At 36.9% G+C, this 19973-nt stretch overlaps 1 protein-coding gene across 13 annotated transcripts in view; it reads left to right on the plus strand.

Moving 5' to 3' along the window:
- TNS3 (tensin 3) overlaps positions 1 to 19973 on the plus strand; it is a 232520-nt gene that overhangs the window by 131425 nt on the left and 81122 nt on the right. For 12 of the 13 annotated variants that reach the window (XM_051612873.1, XM_051612875.1, XM_051612871.1 and 9 more), the window contains 7 exons: positions 2701 to 2784; positions 5496 to 5608; positions 6556 to 6616; positions 6749 to 6824; positions 8053 to 8182; positions 9160 to 9225; positions 10800 to 10904. In XM_051612873.1, the coding sequence (XP_051468833.1) occupies positions 2701 to 2784; positions 5496 to 5608; positions 6556 to 6616; positions 6749 to 6824; positions 8053 to 8182; positions 9160 to 9225; positions 10800 to 10904 (635 nt within the window). The remainder of the gene's footprint in view (positions 1 to 2700; positions 2785 to 5495; positions 5609 to 6555; positions 6617 to 6748; positions 6825 to 8052; positions 8183 to 9159; positions 9226 to 10799; positions 10905 to 19973) is intronic. The other variant, XM_051612872.1, reaches the window with a different exon arrangement.

Genomic DNA, 19973 nt, shown 5'->3' on the forward strand with positions numbered 1-19973 from the left:
GTCTAGTGGGAAGTGTACCAACCAGCCCATGCGTGGGGACTTGGCACTAGAGGATCTTTAAGGTCATTTCCAACCAAAACCGTTTTATGATTCTCTGATAAATTGTATGAAAAGGATTAAATGTGTTTTTGTTTGTTGTTTGTTTGTTTGTTTTTTTTTTTAAATAACATACATATATAAATATATTGAAATAAAATGCACTGTAGCATCGATGGTTAAATCAAATCTGGTTTTGACTTCACACCAGCCTGTCAGTAACAGATTTGATCCTATACTGTAATGGACAAAGACCTGAATCACTGTAGGCTGATGGGAAATTACTAATGGATTTCAGTAAAGCAAGCATCTCAGAAAAAAAAAATACCTGTGTTCATTCTGGCAAGCCTGATTGAGAGGTAATTGTAGATTAAGAAATGAAGTGTATTATGCACCCCAATATGTGCTGAAAAAAATAAATATATACAATCCAAGTAGTAACTGAGACAGTGATTGCCACAGTTTTACACTATTTTGTTGAGCAGCAAAATCTGTCAAGTGAGGCTAGTACAATACTGTGTTGTCATCCTTAAATGTGGTACCTGGCTATAAATACATTTTAGTAACACCATGACAGAACAACATGTGGATTTAATTGTGAAGCCCAGTGATGAAAGGTGTCATCTTTTACTCCTAACAAATTCAGGATTCCTCCAGTGAGGCTGCAGGGGAAGAGTGGCTTTGGAAGCCTTCCTTTAAGTTTCTGGATATCTGTCAGCTCCTATCCAAAACTTAACTTTTCTGTGTAAGACTGTGGTTGGGGACGTTTCTCAGCTAGGATTTGTATATCTCTTAACATTATCAAGAATCTTGAAAAATGGTTGATGGCAACTTCACAGAAGCAGGAATTATGGCAGGTGCTGCTGTTGGGAGTGCAGCTGCTGTATCAGAAATGATACTTCGGAAGACTCTGTTCATGTGAAATGCTCACACTAAAAAAAGTTCCTAATTGCCTGCATATGCATGCCAAAAACCCCTAAGCTTAGTCAAAAAGCCTTATGATGCAAATCCCGTTTGGTTGTATGTACAAATGCACGATTTTCTCATTTAGGAAGGAATAATGTGCTGTTGGATTTAACAAGGGCAACTGGAGCTCTTTGTAATAGTTGGGAAGCTCTGTTTTAACAAGTAAATAACTAGCAGTCCTTGGCCAGTTACAACAAGGTTGCCTGAATTCTGTGTGGTAGTGTGAGTGAAGATATAAGATGATGTATGATGGGTTGGGTGAAGAAGAGAGCTTTTGGGTCAAGGATAGTCTTAAGCACATGCTCTGTAATCAAAGCATGACTTCACAAGCTGATCCGGCATCCCATCAAGACTGTTGGTAACTTCTGATTAATTTTTGGAAAGGTGTAAATTCCATTTTATATCCTGATATGCTTATGTATACTTCACATTATTTTTTTATTTGGAACTCATTTAGGTTGAACTAGATGTGGAATTTAAAATGTGAGATTCTAGAGACTAATTGTTTTGAAACTTCTGCCTTTTTTATGTCCTGATATTAATTAACACTGTCAGCTACATCTATTAAGAGACACATTGCTTTTCTCTGGTATAGATACAACAGAATGAACATAGCACGTTACTTGACTTAAGCGATTAACAACATTCTTACTGTTTTTTGGCACTTCTGTTTCTCTTTTTTCTATACCCTCTTGCCTTCCTCTGCACAGATGCAGGAGGCCTGTGTCAGAGCCATTCTGGATAGAGAACAGAAGAAGTTGCATTTATTTTTTTTTAATATGTTTTTTCTTAATTGTGCTTGTGGTTATCTGATGTAGGGCATTTCTTTTTCAAAGATTGACACATTTATTTTAAACATTCACTCCCTTAGTGGCTTAGGGCTCAGGAAAAAAAGTCTTTATTAATTATTCGACTGCTTAAATGATCCTATAGCATGGCATCTTTTGCACCTCATGTACTGTACTACAGCTAAAACTAGGCAGTGGTTTTCATCTCCATAATGTTGCTGCCTCTTTAAAAAAAGAGAATACATGTGTTTTTCACAGAGAGCACTCCTCAGTGGCACTGTCAGGGAATCACAGAATTGTCATGGTTGGAAAAAACCTCTTAAGTTCACCTAGTCCAAGGGGGGTGGAGGGAAGGGAGCAGCACAACCCACCGTAACAAACAACAACAAGAAAACCCCCTACAACAACAGACCCCAGAAACCCACCAACAATACAAAACCCACAAGAAACCCCATATGTCCACTAGAGCATGCCCTGAAGTGCCGCATCTACACATTTCTTGAATACCTCCAGAGATGGTGACTCCACCACCTCCCTGGGAAATGGTAGGAATTATCCTTCTTTTGCAGCCTGAGATGCTTGACTTTACTCAAGTATATTGAATTATGACTTCAACATATTGACATTAGAAATACACAGTCCAGGTAAATGAATAAGGGAGTAGGTGCTTTGCCTCAGGAGAGAAACTGCCTTAAGTTGGGGAATGAGGAGGTGTCCATAGAGAAGGCTTTATTGTCTGACCTGTAAGTGCCGAAGTTGCTAGTTAGGGGCTTCTTTCTTTTCTTTTTCCTTCCTTTCCTTTTTGTTTTTTCCTTCCAAATATTTTGGCATATTTCAAGCAGTAACCTGCTGAATTTCCAAGATAACCCTTGACTGCAATAACATGGTATCTGTATCTCTGTTTTAACAGCGCTGATCAGGCTCTAGACAGATTTGCTATGAAGAAGTACTTTGATGATAAAGTTTCAGCTTTAATGCAGCCATCCCAAAGAAGGTATTTAATTTGTTTCTAATTCATACCAATAAGCATTGTCATTATTATCTTCTGCCCTCAACCCTTATACCCTCACCTGCTGTGTGAAGGCTATTTCCAAAAGATCCTTCAGCAATTCCTGAGTGCGCAGAACTTTATCTTATATTAATCTTCCTTGACTGATGAGATTGCTCCTTCAGTTTCTGCGTGTAGCCCAAAGATGTTTTGGCCTTAGTCATTGTGTATACAGTAGATGTTTTAGAAGTTTTTTGAAGGATAAGGCTTTGTAGTTTGTAGTTAAACTAAAAAAAAATAAGTAGTAACAATGAGCATAAAGCATTTGGTTCTGTTAATCTCTAAATAAGAAGCTTTTCTGTTGCTTCTTGAACTCATTTAGTGACCTGCACAGCTCTTTGTCACTTGAAAAATAGTAACACAGCATTCTACTGGATTTGAAATAAGGTTTTCATAACTAGAAATTTACTGCCTTTTTTTATGCTTGCATGAATGTGTATTGCATTTTAACAATAAGGATTTGAGGGAGGGGCCTACCACATATGTAAGTATGAATCATAGGAGCAAAAGGAAAGACATGTTCTTAATCTTCCTACCAAGAAGCCGTATGCAGCAGGCATATTTCTGTGAGAGCCAGGGACTCTCAAAGCAGCCTCTTTAAATTGTGCATCAGGGCAGTTTTTACAACCATGTTGACAGGAAGCTTCAGTAACTACTAACTTAGTTGATCTGTATCTGAGCCGTAAAGCTAGAGATAAAACAGCTGTAAATGATGATACCTAGCTTTCCTACCCTCTCCAGAGACACTTGCTTAGTTCTTCTTGGGAGCAGAGGGGAGGAAGTCTCAGAGGGGCTCAGTTCACCTCCTGACTGATTTAATTTGCTCAGCAGTACTAAACTTGAGCTGCCATTACTGGCTTGCAGACACGTGCACCCAGGTACTTTGGAGTGTCACTCCCCCATGAGAGCAGAGGGGGTTCTCCAGACCATTTGTCATAACCATTCTTGGCCTGAACCTGGCCTTTCCTACCTTTGCATGGTTTGGTAGTGGCTACTCATCCTATTGCAGGGAAAGGAAAACTGCCTCTAATATATGTGGGTAATTTTTTTAGTCCTTTACTGATCTAATTTTGATCCATTTGTAGTCTGAATCACCTTTTTAATGTGTGTTTCCTCTGAAGCCATTCTTGGATCATTAGTTATTGATGTCTGTGTTAAAATCCAATTGATGTATAAACAGGTATAATTTCAGTGAATATCAAAATGATAACATTTGAAAGTACATCCCTTATCTGTATTTTACATTAAGTTTTGTCCAGAAAAAAATAAATTGTGGCCATTAAGTGCATCAGTCCTGAAACTATCACTTAGCTGTTCCTTGCTGCTAGTCAGATACTGTAACAGCAGCAAGAAACTATAGCTGAGTTCTCCTGTTCTGAATCCATTCTGACAGTAATTAAAACAGATACTTACTCTCAGATAAGCAGTTGAAGATTTGCCTGAATGTGAAGTGCAGATGCAGACCCTTTGTATCTAAAAAGTTCTCATCAACTTTCAGGATAAATCTTTGAACATGCTTCTCAAAATAAGTCAACTGCCTATAAGCCTTATAAATGCACTGCCTTGAGAAAGGTTTTCGGAAGTTCAGTCAAATTTTTGGAATAATTAAGGTAATGGTAGAGAGAAATTGTTCAGACTGAGAGGTCACTGACAGAATGTTTTACCACACTTTTTTTTGTCACATAAGTGTGACAATTTGTAAATTTGTTCTTTTGATGTACTAAGTATTCTCAGAAAGACTGAAGGAGGAAATAAAAAAAGCAAAGTTGCCTTTTGTTAGCATTTTAAAATAATTTGAACTTTGCTAGCTGGCTATAAAATTAAATCTATTTTGGACCACCCCAACAACTCCATTCTGGGGTAGCAAATCTGTCATTTTTGGGCAGAGTATCTTCAGCTGTGGTGTTACCAGAAGCACGCAGTAAGGGATTGGTTAATGAGATCTGTGTCAGGGAGCAAAAACAAGGTGATTTTCTTTTTTCTATACATTTCTGAGAGTGAAGTTAAATGAAGGTCAAGTCATGGGCATACAAGAAAAAGGGACTCAAAGCCAGTAGAAAGATTTAAGGGGTTAGGAGGATTTTTTTTTTTGACATGCGCTGCAGTGGAGTTCACTTCCATGTACTAGCTCATGAGCTTGTAACTAGTATTAAATAGCAGAAATACAATAATTTTCACATTGTGGTGGTAGTTTTCCTTTCTTTGCTGCTGAATGAGATCACTTCTCATGATGAAGATATTATTTCCCTGCATTGACCTTAATGCTAAATTTTTTTTTTCATCTTTTAATGAAGTGCACTTCAGTGTACTAAGTGGAGTGGGACTTACGTTGTGCTGCTATGAAAGCCATTTGAGATCTTCAGTTGCAACTAGAAGTGTATGCCAAAGTAGTTGACTTTACTATCTCTTTTCTGTGTAGAGTAGTGACATAAATAGCTAAAATGAAGACATCAACAATATCAATGTAACAGCCATGGATTTAATAAAGTGGTAAAGTGTCTTTTCATAATTGGTAAAAATTACTCTGTTCAAGTTGTGTAATGTCACAATGCTATTCACTACACATGGCCTAGAAATATTAGTGTGTAAATAATGCATGTTATTGATGTAGTTGCATTACTGTTTTTATTTAATTCAGATACATTTTGTATTTTTAGATACGTACAATTCTTAAGTGGCCTTCTGTCTGGATCTGTGAAAATGAATACAAATCCTCTTTTCCTGCACTATGTAATCCTTCATGGCATCCCAAACTTTGATGCTGGAGGAGGTAAATTACCAAACTTTTCCTATTCAAGTGTAGGCTTGAAGTCTTGTTTCCCTTTGGAGCTTTCTAGAAAGCCTGCATGAATCTCAAAGTAGAGTTGAACCTCCCTGATATCAGTTGAAATATGCCTAATGCAAGAACCAGCAGAAGAGAAATATGCTAAGAGTAAAAATGACACCAGATGAAATAAAATTCTTGTTCTTTGTTATATTAAGAGTTGATGCTGTTAACTGCCTAGTTTCTGAATGTTGTTATCTCAGTTCCTGCAAAAGAGCTGACATGGTCAGGTTTCACAGCCCTTTCCTCCTTGTTTAGGAAACATAGTAATAAATTTTATCTCATTTCTTTTTTGAGATTGAATTTTCTGTAGGAGAGCCCCTTGGGGATGGTGTGCTTCTAGAGTAACCTGCTGTAATAAGACCCTTTAAAATAAAAATGCTAGAGTATAGTGATTGAGTATAATTGTATTTTTATCATCCTAGAGTTTTGAAATGTCATCAGCATTGAATTTGCAATGCTGCACTGTGATTATTTTTTTTTAGTATGGTTTTATTTCTAAAATAACTATTTCAATAAAAGCAAGGTATTGTTTATTGTACTAAAAAAAATTAAGGGGCTTACTAATCCCAAGAACTATGGAGAAAATACTTTCTTCAATTCTGAAAATGCATTTTTTATTTAAGGGGGTGAAATATTTTAAAACTCCCTCCTCTTCAATTCAGAACTAATCTAAAGGTCATAGAAAAAGTGACTTTTTCATAAAATATAATTCTTTCTTTGGGGAAAATGAATTTGTGAAAGCCAATTTTGCCTTGAAGGGTATTTTGGCAGTCGATGTTCTTCCACTTATGTGGCAGCTTCCTTAGTATGGGTGTTCATGAAGCTTCAATTCTAACACTCAGATAAAGGAAAATAATTGCAGAGCAGTATTTCTGTTTATTTCTTTTCAGCTTGCCAGCTTTTTCTGAAGGTATACCAGGCTATGCAACCAGTTTATACATCTGGAATATAGTAAGTCATAAGCATTTTCCTACATGTTAGAATCCAGACTTTAATGCTCATAATTGCAGAATTAAATTTTTGTTTTTTGTTTTGTTGTTTTGTTTTGGTAAACCATAAATTTTTCTTTTCTCTCCCATTAAGTAGTGTAGGGTCAGAAAATCAAAGCCGAATCTGCATAGCTATAGACCCTGCCCAGCTTTTGAAGGGAGATATTACGGTAAGTTAATTATGTGGAATGCAAATCTATTACTTTGCCATTTAGTTTGCAGTCTGACCTTGTTTGAGTTCTTGTGTAAAAAATAAATTGAGCAAATGGTTGCGGACATACTACAAAATACAGGTTAAGTTAACTTAGTCATCATCCCTGGGTTTTATAAGTGTAGTGATAGGACCAGAGGCAATAGCTTTAAACTGGAAGACGGGAGATTTAGGTTAGATGTTAGGAAGAAATTACTTAGTGTGAGGGTGGTGAGACACTGAAACAGGTTGCCCACAGAAGCTGTGAATGCCCCATCTCTGGAAGTGTTCAAGGCCAGGCTGGATGGGGCTTTGAGCAACTAGTGGGAGGTGTTTCTGCCCATGCAGGGGGGTTGGAACTAGGTGATCTTTAAGGTCCCTTCGAACCCAAGCTATTATATGACTCTATGATTCTGTGTCTCAAATATGTGTTTAAAAATTAGCATGTAGCTTTTCAGTAGTTCTTCTGTAATTTTAAGGGATCAACCCATGCTGTTGTTGGAGGTAATTCTTCTGAGCAAGCCAGAGTACTCAGCACGGTAGTTATTTCCTAAACGTAGACTTCACTTGAGTTTTTAGTATCTTTTTACCTATGTCTAAGCAAAAACATCAGTGATTTCGGGAAAAAGAAAAATCTGTAACGTGCTCTGCCTCCCAAGTCCAAAACTTGATGTTAATTTTAAGGAGTTGTGTTGTTCTAACCCAGGTATCAAAACTACTACCAAGTTTCTTCAGTAACATAAAACAAAGTCCTGTCATCACTGGAGTAGGTTTTCAAAAAGTCCTAAAATAAATGTAATCAGCTTGCAGACTTGCTTCTAAAAACTCTGCATATTCTTCAGTTATTTTGAAGTTGGTGTGCTGTAATTCAGTTTTATATTAATTTGATATAGTGAAGATGTACAGATACGAGTCAGCTTTATCATAGTACTGATAAATGATGTGATTCTGAATCATCATCTATTGATTGGTAACTGATAGTGACAAAAATAATAATTGTTATTTTTACACATTCAGAACTATCTTGCCTTGGGCCTGTGTAATGTAAAGGATTGAATAACGCATACCCTACTTGTTAGAGCGTCAGAAATGTCTGCAGTAAATTGTGCTGTGGCTGCTTTATTTAGCAGCTAACACATGCACACATATTTGTTCATGTTTGTAAGAAATTATTTCTTGACCCGTTTTCTCTGTCTCTCTTTTTCTAGCTCAAGTGTTACCATAAAAAGTACCGGTCAGCTACTCGTGATGTGGTTTTTCGCCTTCAGTTTCATACTGGAGCCATTCAAGGACACAACCTGGTGTTTGGCAAAGATGATTTGGACAATGCCAACAAAGGTACTTGCCTTCTGGGCTGGTTGGGTGTGTATGTGTGTGCAGGGGTGCACGTGTGTGCCTGTGCATGCGATCATCATCTTCAGGACCTGTTTTCAAAAGGATTCTTGGGTTTTTTCATCCCTGTTTTTAGGGATAGGGAGACTACTTTGTGTTAGTTAACTCATAGCATGTAATATGGATAAGCCCCTAATGAGCAGAAAAGCTCTTGAAGAGAGTTAGCTTGTCATAATAATTCTGATACTCCTACATAATCCTTATCACCTCCTCTCACTGTTGTAAAAAAAACAGACATTTGTTTAAAATAGTGACTCAGTCACCATTACAGGAAATAAGATGAGCTAGGCCAGTCTGGCTTTTGGCAGATGAAAACAGTTGCAAAGCTTGATACTGGTTTTGTGACCTAGTCATCTTCAGTGTGGAGATCTTTTAGTATGCTTCAGAGGCAAATTTAAAAATGTATTGTGCTAGTCTTTGTATTTTCCAAATTATTACTTCAGTTTTATGTTCATATATGCATACAGCGTGCAAGATTGTAACTCCCCCTACACTATGTTACCAGCAAATTAAAATCTAACAGATTTTACTGCAACATAAGAAGACACAAACATTCTGTGGTTAAGTATTGCAGTTTAGCCACTATAGAGGATAATTTTAGTTTGCTCCTGGGTGTGTTTTCCTTTAAAAGCCAATGCCAGCTGTGTCTTATCTAGAGAGAGGCTTGGAATCTGGACATCTCTTCTGCTTTAGACTGTTCTTGGAAGTAAACAAAACTTCAGCTGACACTTACATGGTCTTTTTTGGAGAATGTGTGGGTCAAAGCATATGACTTTTTTAGAAGGAAATTGCTAAACTGCAAGTGATGAGGGAAGAGTGACGAGGGTATGTGTATTAATAGCCATAGAGAATCCTAATTTCTGAGGTCCTTGGAACTGCTTTTCTGGGAGATAGTTTGCTGAAATACTATCCTGTATTTTCAGATGACCGTTTCCTTGATTATGGCAAAGTGGAATTAGTTTTCTCAGGAACTCCAGAGAAGATTCAAGGTGAGGATACAGAAGAAAAAAATGTGCTTGTTTTGAAAAGAAACATCATTGAAATGTAATTTGTTTGGTTTTTTTTAAATTGTTTTCCCTCTGTTATTCTGCTTCCCTTTTAGAATATTTGAAATTCACTGTTGAATTTACTGTTGAATTTGAATTTACTGTTAAAATATGCAATATAGTTACTGTTTTAAATTTGAAAAATTGAATTAATCCTCTCTATTTACATCAACATAAGAGTGATCAGATTTTGTTTTAAAACTATACCAGAACAGCTACTGACAGCTAGTATAAAACATTTGTCTATCTGTGTAAAACATGCGTAGTACTGCTAGCTTGGCCTGGCATAAGTGATGGCAGTGGCCTGTCCTATAACTTTTTTTGGATGTTGTTGTAACTATGTTTGCAGTGGTGAAGTTTGGACTGTTTTCAGTTTAGCATAAACAGATACAGCTGTAGTTTTGTTGGAAATGCTTCTGCAATTAAGTTTGCTTGTTGGTTATATACTGTGAGCCTCCAGAGTGTTGTAATAAGTCTAAGAACATAGATAATCACAACCTGCAATAAGAGTTCAAGATCACGTGTTATATCCTTACTTGCTTTATGGTGTCCTGAAAAGTAGGGATTCTGCCTGAGACTGAATAAAAACCAAATATTTTTAACTGTTTCATTTGTAGTCCCATTCAGTGTCCTGTGAATTGCATGGTTTTTAATGTTGTTTTTTTTTTTCCCCCAACAGTCTGATCTACTTAGAAACTTGTAGTAGGAGCCAGTAAGAAGCTGGATTCTGTCCAGCTGAACATTAAGAACTCAGCCTAATGGAAAGCCATATAAGAAAAATAGTTTTATAAATAAATTTGTACACTTGTTATAAATGCTCCTGGACCATTTTTTTAAAGTCTCCCTTCCTTAACAGGGAAAACAGAGGGGTAGTTTTTAGCAGGCTTTAAGTTGTTGGACATTAAGGTTCTAAGTAATTGGAAATTTGTGTTCAATTGGTATATAAGAGATTAACTGGCTAGGAAGAAGACTTCACCTTGAAATATTTATTTACAATTTTTTGCAAAATTACTTTTACACATCTGAAAATATTATGGAATCAGAGAATAAGTACAGGGCAGCTGTCAGCTCTTCCTGTTCATCTTTAGTAATAAGCTTCTCTGGTATCAGAATGATGATCTGTAGCAAAGTTTTATTTTAGTATTCCTTTAGTATCATCTCTTTACAGATACTTGTGGTTTCATTCTGAAAAGCTAATTTTTTTATTGTGACTACCTATAGGGCTGAGTGAATCATGTCTGTCTTACTTGTGTTAGGGGCTGATTCAAATTGTCAGAGCTACGTCATAATCAAGAAACTCAAGATAAAATTCTCTGCTTGTACCTTCTGTAATGAAACATAAATTAAGCTTTTTTTTAGCTGGTTTATTTTACCTTCTTCCTCTGTTGCTGCTTCTTACATTTCAGCATATGGTTTGGAGAGCCAACTTGTCAGAAGGCCATGTACATATGTGCATGTATATAATTACAAATGCAGCTATGAGCATTTTTAGTCTCAAATGGATGTTTATTTTTTAGGATGTGAACACCTTCAGAATGACTGTGGAGTGATAGTTGATTACAGTACCTCAGACCCACTCATACGCTGGGACTCCTATGAAAATATGAGCCCTGATGGGGAAGGTGAGTAATTCAGTTGCATGAGACCAAGGCAAAACCTTTTGAAACTGTACCAGAGTTGTGGAGAGCTTACTTGAACCTAATGCCACTTCACTGATGTGTTAAGTAGCTGTCTACCCATCCCTATTTAGGTTTAGTAACTGTAATGAAAAAAAATCTGCAGTTGTTTAAGAGTTAATGCACTGAATTGGACTGAGACACAACAGGTTGATATAAGCTACTTTGTTATCTGTAAATTTGCTTAATTTTTTTTGTTCTTTTTTTTGTTTTGTTCTAAAGCTTCTAAATTGGAAACCTAATATAGGATTTTAAGAGCAACAAAATGAAGTGGTGAGTTTTCAGCCTTCAGTACTTACTACATTATCTGGAGCGTTGCAGGAGGTGCACGATGCTGTAAAGATTCAGATAAACAAACAGCAAAGGATGTGCATGTTTGCATATTTCCCCTCATAAATTTACCTGTTTCTGAATTGCCCTTTTATTTCTTAGATTTTTTTTTTTCTTCTGAAATACGCTGACACATGCAGAAGATGAAAGCCACCATAGCTGCCTTCAGATTCTGACTCCAGCGTGGATGCTTTTCTGCTGCTTTGCCCTGAGTGAATGTTTTTCTTTTAATGCATGTATTTTTCATGTAAGGACTCGGAATGTCCCACCTGTATCTGCACAGCTCAGTGCACATGCAAGCCTGCCGTTGTTCCAAGTAAAAACATGAGAGAAGGTATTGAAAGGATGCCAAAGTTCGTGTTTTTACAACTCTCCTCTTATGAAATGAGAGAGAGGTGGAGCTAGAATGCTTAATTGGCTGCTCTCTAGGCTCAGTTTTCATTGATTTGTATAATCTGAATTCAGCATTGACCATCTAATGACTGCATTGGGGAGGGTTTTAGGGGCAGAGGCATACAAGAAGCTTGACTTTTTCCTCTGCATCACTCTTGTATGGGGGTATTTCCTGATCCACAGCAGACGCCAATCTGCAGAAAACTAGGGGAAAATCGAGGATGGAGAGAGAGTACAGTCACTTGGCACTGTTACATAGGGCAGGTAGAGCACTCTGTAAGGAGTCATCAGAGGTTTTATAGTTGGGTAAGACTGTGCAGTGTCTTTTAGAAGAAGTAGAAGGAGCAACATAAGAGAGACTGAATCTTGACTTAAGAAGTTGTTTCAATTTCTACCCAAGATGTTTACAAATATTTTGCTTCCTTTTTTTTCCACCCATCTTTTCCCCCTCCTTTGTATATACATACCCCTTGGGAAGCAATGCATTGATGTAAAGTATTTTTTAACTGCTAAAATTGATTGGATATGTGGCTTTGACCTTCCCATCCTCATGCATTTTATTGCAGGTCACAAAATTGGTAGAGGAAACTGAAAGCAGAAGTAAATGTGCAGGCAGTATGCTGTAGGAAGACAAAGAACTGTATGCTGCTTGTGCCTTGTAGAAGACTTGATCACAAATAATTCACAAGTGCAATTAGCTTGTTTTCAGAAGTCATATGTACCACTTAATAGATTTTATGTGTAGTTTGTGAGCTTGATATGTTTTTAATTACCTGAGATACAACATAAATATGATGTTTTAGGATAGATATTGAGAAGTTTATTATGCAGAGAAGTCACTAGAGCTGAAGCTAGAGAATATATCATAAGAAAATGGTATGTATTCGTATACTCTTTTCTCAAGCAAACATTTAAGAGGCAGGGTTTTATCCTATGGTGCTTAATGACCAAGTTGTAGACAGAACATTTGTCTCTGCTTGGGCTGGGCAAAAGATCAGAAGGGGTTAAAGCACATACAGATGAGATCTGTATTTAACACAAAGGTAAGCTTGGTGTGCTTCAAGAGGTAAATGTAGTTTGTTTAGGTTTTCTTTTACATAAGAATTATAAACACCAGGACAGACTTTTTTTCATGGTTTGTTACAGCAGTTCGATATTGGGCTTTTGCATTAAGAAGATGTATTGAATTCTAGTTTTCACCACAGATGAAAGACTTTAGGGTCTGAAGGCTTTAGGTACAATCCTGAAGGCAGAGAGAGAATCTGTTTTGTACCTCAGGAAAGGTTTAAGGTGCATGATGTGGTGCATTTGAAAGTCTGCATGATAGTGGTGGTACGTTGAAGATGCAGGGAAGTCACATGAGGAAACTTATGTTTCAGTTCTACTCCATGCTAGGTTAAACTCCTAGCCTTAAGTAGGAACATCTTCATGTTTTACTCATACGTGTTTCCCCACAGGAATTTAAATAGGAATACTATGAGATAGGAGTGTGACAGATGACAGATGATTCCTGTATTACATTTGCACAACTTTTTGTTAATTTAAAAAATGCTTAAGAAATTTCAGATCAAGGTGGCCAGGAATGCTACAGCAGAGCTTTGTGACATGAACAGGATTTGCTTTGTAGGTATACGTTTGTGGAATGGCTGTTTCCAAGCTGGTGTGTTAAAATGGAAAATTAGAAGTGAACCATAAGCAGAATGTCTCTTTTGAAATCTTACACCTATTTGTCCTTGTTATCAAAAGAACAAAAGATGAAAGGATGTGGTAAAAGAAAAATACACCCAAAGTATCTTTTGTTTCTTGGCATGATGCATTATTGCAGACAGAAGCAATTGCCTTTTAAAGGATCTTGAACCCTTTGATTGTAATGGGGTTGTGTGTATTTGTGTTGAATATAGCCAGGCTTTGGACAGTTTGCTCTCTAGATTGAGTTCCTCGTCCCTCATTCTTAACAGCATAAAAGTTTTGACAGTTGGAAAGCAATAAAGAATTTTAATTTCTTCTCATGAATACTGTTTCTCTTCAGATCCCATGGAAAATCTGTCTTGTATATTGCACTGATGATCCCCCTAATAGACTAAAGGTTTTAGTAAGTTTCTAATTCTAAGTTTGCATCAGATTTCCTTCTCGTCAAGCAGTACAATAGCACAGAGACTTCTGTTATGCTGATTTAAAGGTATGCAGTCAAACACAGGATTTGGAACCTTGAGACTTCATACTGCCATGTAGAAGTTTGAGATAGTTGCTGTGGGTTTTCTTTTGTGTGTTTTGTAGGCAGGAAGAAACATAAATTACTTTTGATCTTGCAGAGTACTCTTTCAATTTTTTTGACTCTTAAGGCATAACTTGCCATACAATAGATGTGTATGGATTTACAAATGGTTAATCCTTTGCTGCAAAATAGCAAGTTGATCACAAAGATGTACCACCTGTGGCCACAAATAAGTAGTATCTTCTGTTATGCCAGGAGATTTCAGTGTTTTCCAATTCCTCTTGATAATCACGTTTGTCAATTTAAAACTTGAATAACTGTAGCTCACATACTTTCAGCCGCATTTCACTGTCTGTCTTCCTTTTGATTACTAAGGTCATCATATGTGCCTCCTTTATATTTACAAGGATCTGGGATTTGGAGTTGTTCATTATATTATTTTGAGAGTAGATTGAATTGATGGACTAAACTAATGCAGGCTTCATAGCTTTTGCTATTATTAAAAACTAGCAAAAGCAATTACTGCTTGTAGTTGTGGCATTTTGCAGCAGGTATGGGCAGAGTAGTGATAAATGAGGTTGAAGTATTTTCTGTGGGAACAGAAAGTTGAAAACAGTAATTCCTTCCCACTCCCTGAAAAACATTTCATATGCTTTATGCTTACTAGTATTTCTCTCTCCCTCAAATACTAAATGACAGCTAGTGTTGGAAAAAGCTCCCCCCTGACTAGAGGGAAACAGGTAAATGGAAAAGGTTTGACTTTTCTTCTTTTGAGGCTTTTTTTTGTTTCTCAGTGCTGATTTTCAGGATTATTACTTGACATAATGAGTAAGAGAGACTGTTGTTAAAACAAACACTTCCCTCCTGGTGAAAATGCAAGTCTTCTTTTGCATAAGAACTGTCAGTTTGTGTGGAATCCACCCGTGAATCCTTCCACAAGCCTGGGGTCTGAGGTGTTCTGGAAAGAAAATCAGAGATATTAAAATAAAATTTAAATGTATTTCCAAAGAGCAGAAACTCATTTTGATAAAGAAGGTGAATAATTGGAAGAAAAGATGACTGCTGGTGTTCCTTTGCACTGTCTGTGATAGCTTTATCTCAGGTTTATTCCAGGTATCCTGATAGCATGTTAAGATTATTCTAGAGAGAATCTGCCATGAAGGAACAACTTTCTCTGAAGACAGTGACTGTGGAATGTGTATGACTGGGATGCTGTACTGTCATTTGTGTGTGCAGCATTCAGTTAGTTGAGATACAGGAGTGGTTTGGTTTGGGTTTTTTTAATACAGAAATCTGGTCAGCATCAAAGATTATAGTTGGCCAAAATAATATTTATTTTATTTTTACTAAATTCAATGGATTGGCAACAGAAATGTACTTGGTTCTTAATCAGTATTCTATTTGAAAACATTTCACTTATTTTAGCAACCACTAAATCCCTCTGCACTCTCTGGCAGCTCTACGATCTGTGGAAAGAAAAGAATATGAGCACACGTTACAAATTGCTCAAAATGGCAAGAGGAGGACTTTCAGCAAGTTTTTACAATGCAGGAACTTAACTACCTTTCTCAACAGAACCTCGCTGTTTGTTTCCTGGCAAAGTGGGTTTGCTTGCTTGGCAGTGTTTGATAATTAGAAAAGGAACAACTTTAAAAGTAAAAGGATGATTTGAATTCAAGCCAAATAGGTTAGGACTGAACGAATCCAAATTTCTATATCCTGAGACTATTGCTTTACAGATTTTCTAGCCTTTTGTAACTATAATCAACACCAATTAGTAAAAAATGTCGAATATTTATTAACTGTTCCTGCTCTTTCTCTTTTCATGAAGGAAAGTATCTGAGAAGGATCTCCAAATATGCAGTAGCCAACCTTCTGGTATGCACCCATGTCATGTGATTAGATGTTTAACTTTTATTGAAAATTTTTTTTCTCATCTTCAACCCAAAGTAAACAGCTGTTCAAGACGGAGGCGCCCTCTCATACACTTAAACACTTGTTTTCCCAGAGGGCCCCTTCAGTATTGCACAACTCAAGGGCTGAGGCAGAAATGCTTTGGTACCTTAAGAGGAGTGCAAACGCCTACCAAAGAAAACAGCATATTTGATGCCATTTCTAGTGAGTGAAGCTGAGTTGGTAGTGAGTAAATGGTAGTTCCAGTTTTTAGTCAGCAGCTGGATGCAATATTCTTTGAGACAGAGAGAGATTTGTTAGAAGGTAGGGAAGAAAAGTTCTGCAACATAAATTCTGCAATAATTTATCCTTTCTATTTGACAGTGAAAATAGAAGCATCTTTAGAAAATATAAAAATTTAGCCTATAGAATGCTGCCAGCTTGAAACACTTTCTAAAGTGCCTTGGGATGTCTGCCTGTTATTTTCTCTGAGAAAATGTATGCCTTCTATTTCTTAAAGTTTTGTGTATTCTTTTTTATATATATCTAATTTAAATCTGGTTATTATTCTTTATCACAAGCCTGACAGTAAGTTGGAGATAAATTAATACAAAATGAAATTACTTCTTTTGTGTGTTGATAATGTTGAATGCAAACATTGGATTACAAGGTTTCATTTCTGCTGTGCAGCACTAGGTTATTCTCTCCTCCTTTAATGCAGCATTGATTGTAACAGTACTGTGACAAATATTCTTTAGTTTATATGTTAGGGACTGCATAGAAGATCTTGCAATCTTTTCAAGATTGTGCTTGATTAGCTAAGAGTGCTCTGGACTGCAATCAAATATTTTTAGGTTTTGGTTGTTTTGGGGTTTTTTTGGTGGGCTTTTTTTGTTTACTTTTTTTTCCTTGTTAATAAAAAATTATTAGAGTATTTTGCGAAGGTCAGTTAGGAGCCAACAGTTGAGTGTAGTCAGGGGCCAGGCTTTCAATGGATTTGCTGATTCCAAGTGACTTTTTTTCTCATTTTAAAGAGTATTGATAAAGATACGCTAAACACCTTCTTGAAATTCTTGTGTGTTCACTTAAGCACTAAGCAGTTCACTAAGCACTGCAGGACTTGGCCTGTCAAGTTCTATTGAAATTTTTTTTTTTTTCCTTCTACCCAAATGTCAACTTATTGATAAGGCAGCGTCTGAAGTAAGGAATTACGTGCAATTTACATAGTGCTCTGGGACTTTGATTTCAATAGGTACCATTGTTTAGTTCTGCTGAGTTTAAATTTATCTCAAATAAAACCAGAAAACCCCTAAAAATGCTAAGTACAAGAAAAGAACGTTTATATGTAAGATAGATATTTAAAGTCATGTGCCTGAAAACAAGAACAGATTTAGAAGCGAGGTTCCTTAGGCATTTACCCTAGATCGCAGTTTTTTCAATTCACCTCCTGCTTCTGACTCCCTATAGTTCCCTTTCTCTTCCCTATGAATTCTTTTGCCCTTAATTCCTTGTCAGCTCTTACATAGTTCTCCTGTAGCTTCTCTGCTTTTCATTCTGTGAAGGCTTTTTTGGGCATACTTGCCTCTACACATTCCGGTATCAACATCTTTAACAGTGGGCAGGTTTATTTGAAGTCTGGGTTGCAAAATATTTTCAAAGTTACAGCAGAGCCAATTATTTGCTTTCAAAAAAAAAAAAAAAAAAAGTGTTTTTAGTGTCCTTCAATTGATTTTTGTCCTTAGTCAGTGATAGGCAGTGTTGTTACGCAAGGATGTTATTCTGTAGCCCTTTGTCAAAGGCTTTCATCATGCTTTTGGACCCAAAGACCGTAGGACGAAATTCAAGTGGTTTAATAGATGTTTACAATAGTTTATGGTACATCCATATAATTTTTGCAGTTCTATTTTTATAAGACTGTGCAAATGACATCTGTGTTCAGTACAGAAGGATTCAGACAGTAGAAACTCAGAGGAAGGTAACACGTGACTGTGGCTAGCGTTCTCTCTTCTCCTTCCAATATTCTCTACATATTGCCCAAAGGCCATTTTCTCAGGGCCATGCAGCGCTGCTTTCTCAGTCAAGTCTTTCTTCGCCCACCTGTTTAGCTTCAATAGATAAGGAAAAATAACCTTCTTAATCATGTAGGTTTGGATATCTTTTTTTTTTCTGTTACACCTTACTTTTTTCAGAGTAATATTAGTGTCGCAGCATCAGATATTGAAACTGTAAGAAGCAAACCAAAAAGCCTTAGTACAGGTTAGGATTTGGTGCTTGTATTCAGTGACTTTCTTAAGACTAGAAAGAAGCAGTTAGGTCCCCTCTGTGTGTCTGCACCCAAGCACACACACACTGAACTACCTCTTGCATCATGTAACATTTGAGTGCTCAGTCCGGTAACCAAGGAAAGTGAGAATAGAGGGCATCATCGGTCACGGTGCCATTTGCACATGACTAAGAGGTCGTGCTTTCTCTTAAATGAATGCAGAATGCATGTCTGTGAATGAACTTGTGATTTCTGATAATCCCCAAATAACAAGTCTCTGGGAAGACCTCCAAAACAAAAGACAGACTTCAGCATAAGTGGTTGGAGTTGCTTGGCTTATGTAGCACCATGAAACAATAGCACTCTTTTTTTCTGGTAAGTCCCTGAAGTAATCTCATTCTTCTGAGTGACTATTCCTGGGTTTGGTTGTAATTACTACCCATTTTGCTTGTCCTTAAACATCATGCACCTTCCATTTTTTGCTAGATTCCTTTTCAATTACTCTCTCTTCCTGGTCTTGCTTCAAGGTTTCAGCTAGCCACTACACCCCTCCCTTCATGAGAAGACTAATAACATGGTGAGGTATTCACCCTTCTCTCCGTATTAGCAAGCATATACTGTTGTTTAAAACAGATGGCCTGATGAGTTTCTGCTTACAGCTTGTGCGAAATGCTTTGTTTTGTTATGGAGGTGCTTTGATCAGGAAGTCTTAGTTCTATAATGAGCGTTGTTTTTTGAAGGAGGACTCTTTCAGCAAACTGGGCTTGCTTTACTTTACTCCTAAAACTGTCCATTTTGTTGTAATTCTGGCACAGTGGATAATGAAACATGCGTGTTAGTTTCTACCAGTTAATATATACAGTAGGTACTGAAGAACTGGGAACTCTTCTGGGAAAGGTTACTGCAGCAAACATCTTCTGCAGATAGTGGTTCTCTTAATGAAAGACAGAAAGATATATATATGAGAGAAAGAGGATTTTTTTCCCCCATTGCATGTGTTTTCAAAGTGGTGTTAATACTTGCACAAGCACTTAATATATGTGCTAGTTGTTTTTTTCTTGACTTGGAAGAAAGCAGAATGAAAGACTAGCCTTCCTGAGTCCCACAACTTTCAATGTTTCGTTTTTAAGAGCTACGTACTATATTCAATAGTCTTTACAGAATGAAGCATACTAATAATGTGTCTTTTTAGCACTACAAACCATGGTCATATCTGACAGTAAAATGCAGTTGAATAAATTCCTCCAAACCATGATTTTTTATTTTTTTTTTAGCAACCAACAGCAGAAGTTTAGTTGTACCAATTACAGTAGCAGTCTTCAGAGCAGTCAGCTGTAGTGTTTTCCTGATTTTTCAGTGACACTTGGTAGTTGTAAGTGAAGCTCTGTTAAATATAGTACACTTGTTATTCATGGATCTAACCTAGAAAGCAAAGCTATCCTGGAAATCTTTACTCCTGCACCAGCAGTTTCCCTTGTTGAGTGTTAAATGTTTATCTGTGATTCATTCTAATTTAGACTTAAGTTCTTTTCAGACATTTCCCTAACCATCAGAGAACTTTGGGTCAGGCTGCTAGGCAAGAGGAAACTGAATATGGGGCAGACTTAAGGTGTGCCTGCGTATTGGTATCTCCTGAAGATTCAGATACTGCTTTCAAACATGGACAGTATCTGAATGCTGAGGAAAAGCAGCTATTTCAAACTCCTTCCAGAGTGAACAGAGGAAGGAAGAAAACTTCCAGTAAGCAGATGCAAGTTGGTTGGTTTTGGATTTTTTTGGTCAGAACCTAGGCCTACTTCTTATTGTAGACATCATCTTTTCAACTGTGAAAGCAAAAGTTGCATTACAAGGGCTTTCTTTTATTGTTCTCTCTGTTCCTGGAGTCTATCAATATATAAAAACGTGTTGCCTGCTGAAAGAG

This window comes from Apus apus, chromosome 2 (assembly GCF_020740795.1).
Source record: "Apus apus isolate bApuApu2 chromosome 2, bApuApu2.pri.cur, whole genome shotgun sequence".
In the NCBI taxonomy this organism is placed as follows: domain Eukaryota; kingdom Metazoa; phylum Chordata; class Aves; order Apodiformes; family Apodidae; genus Apus; species Apus apus.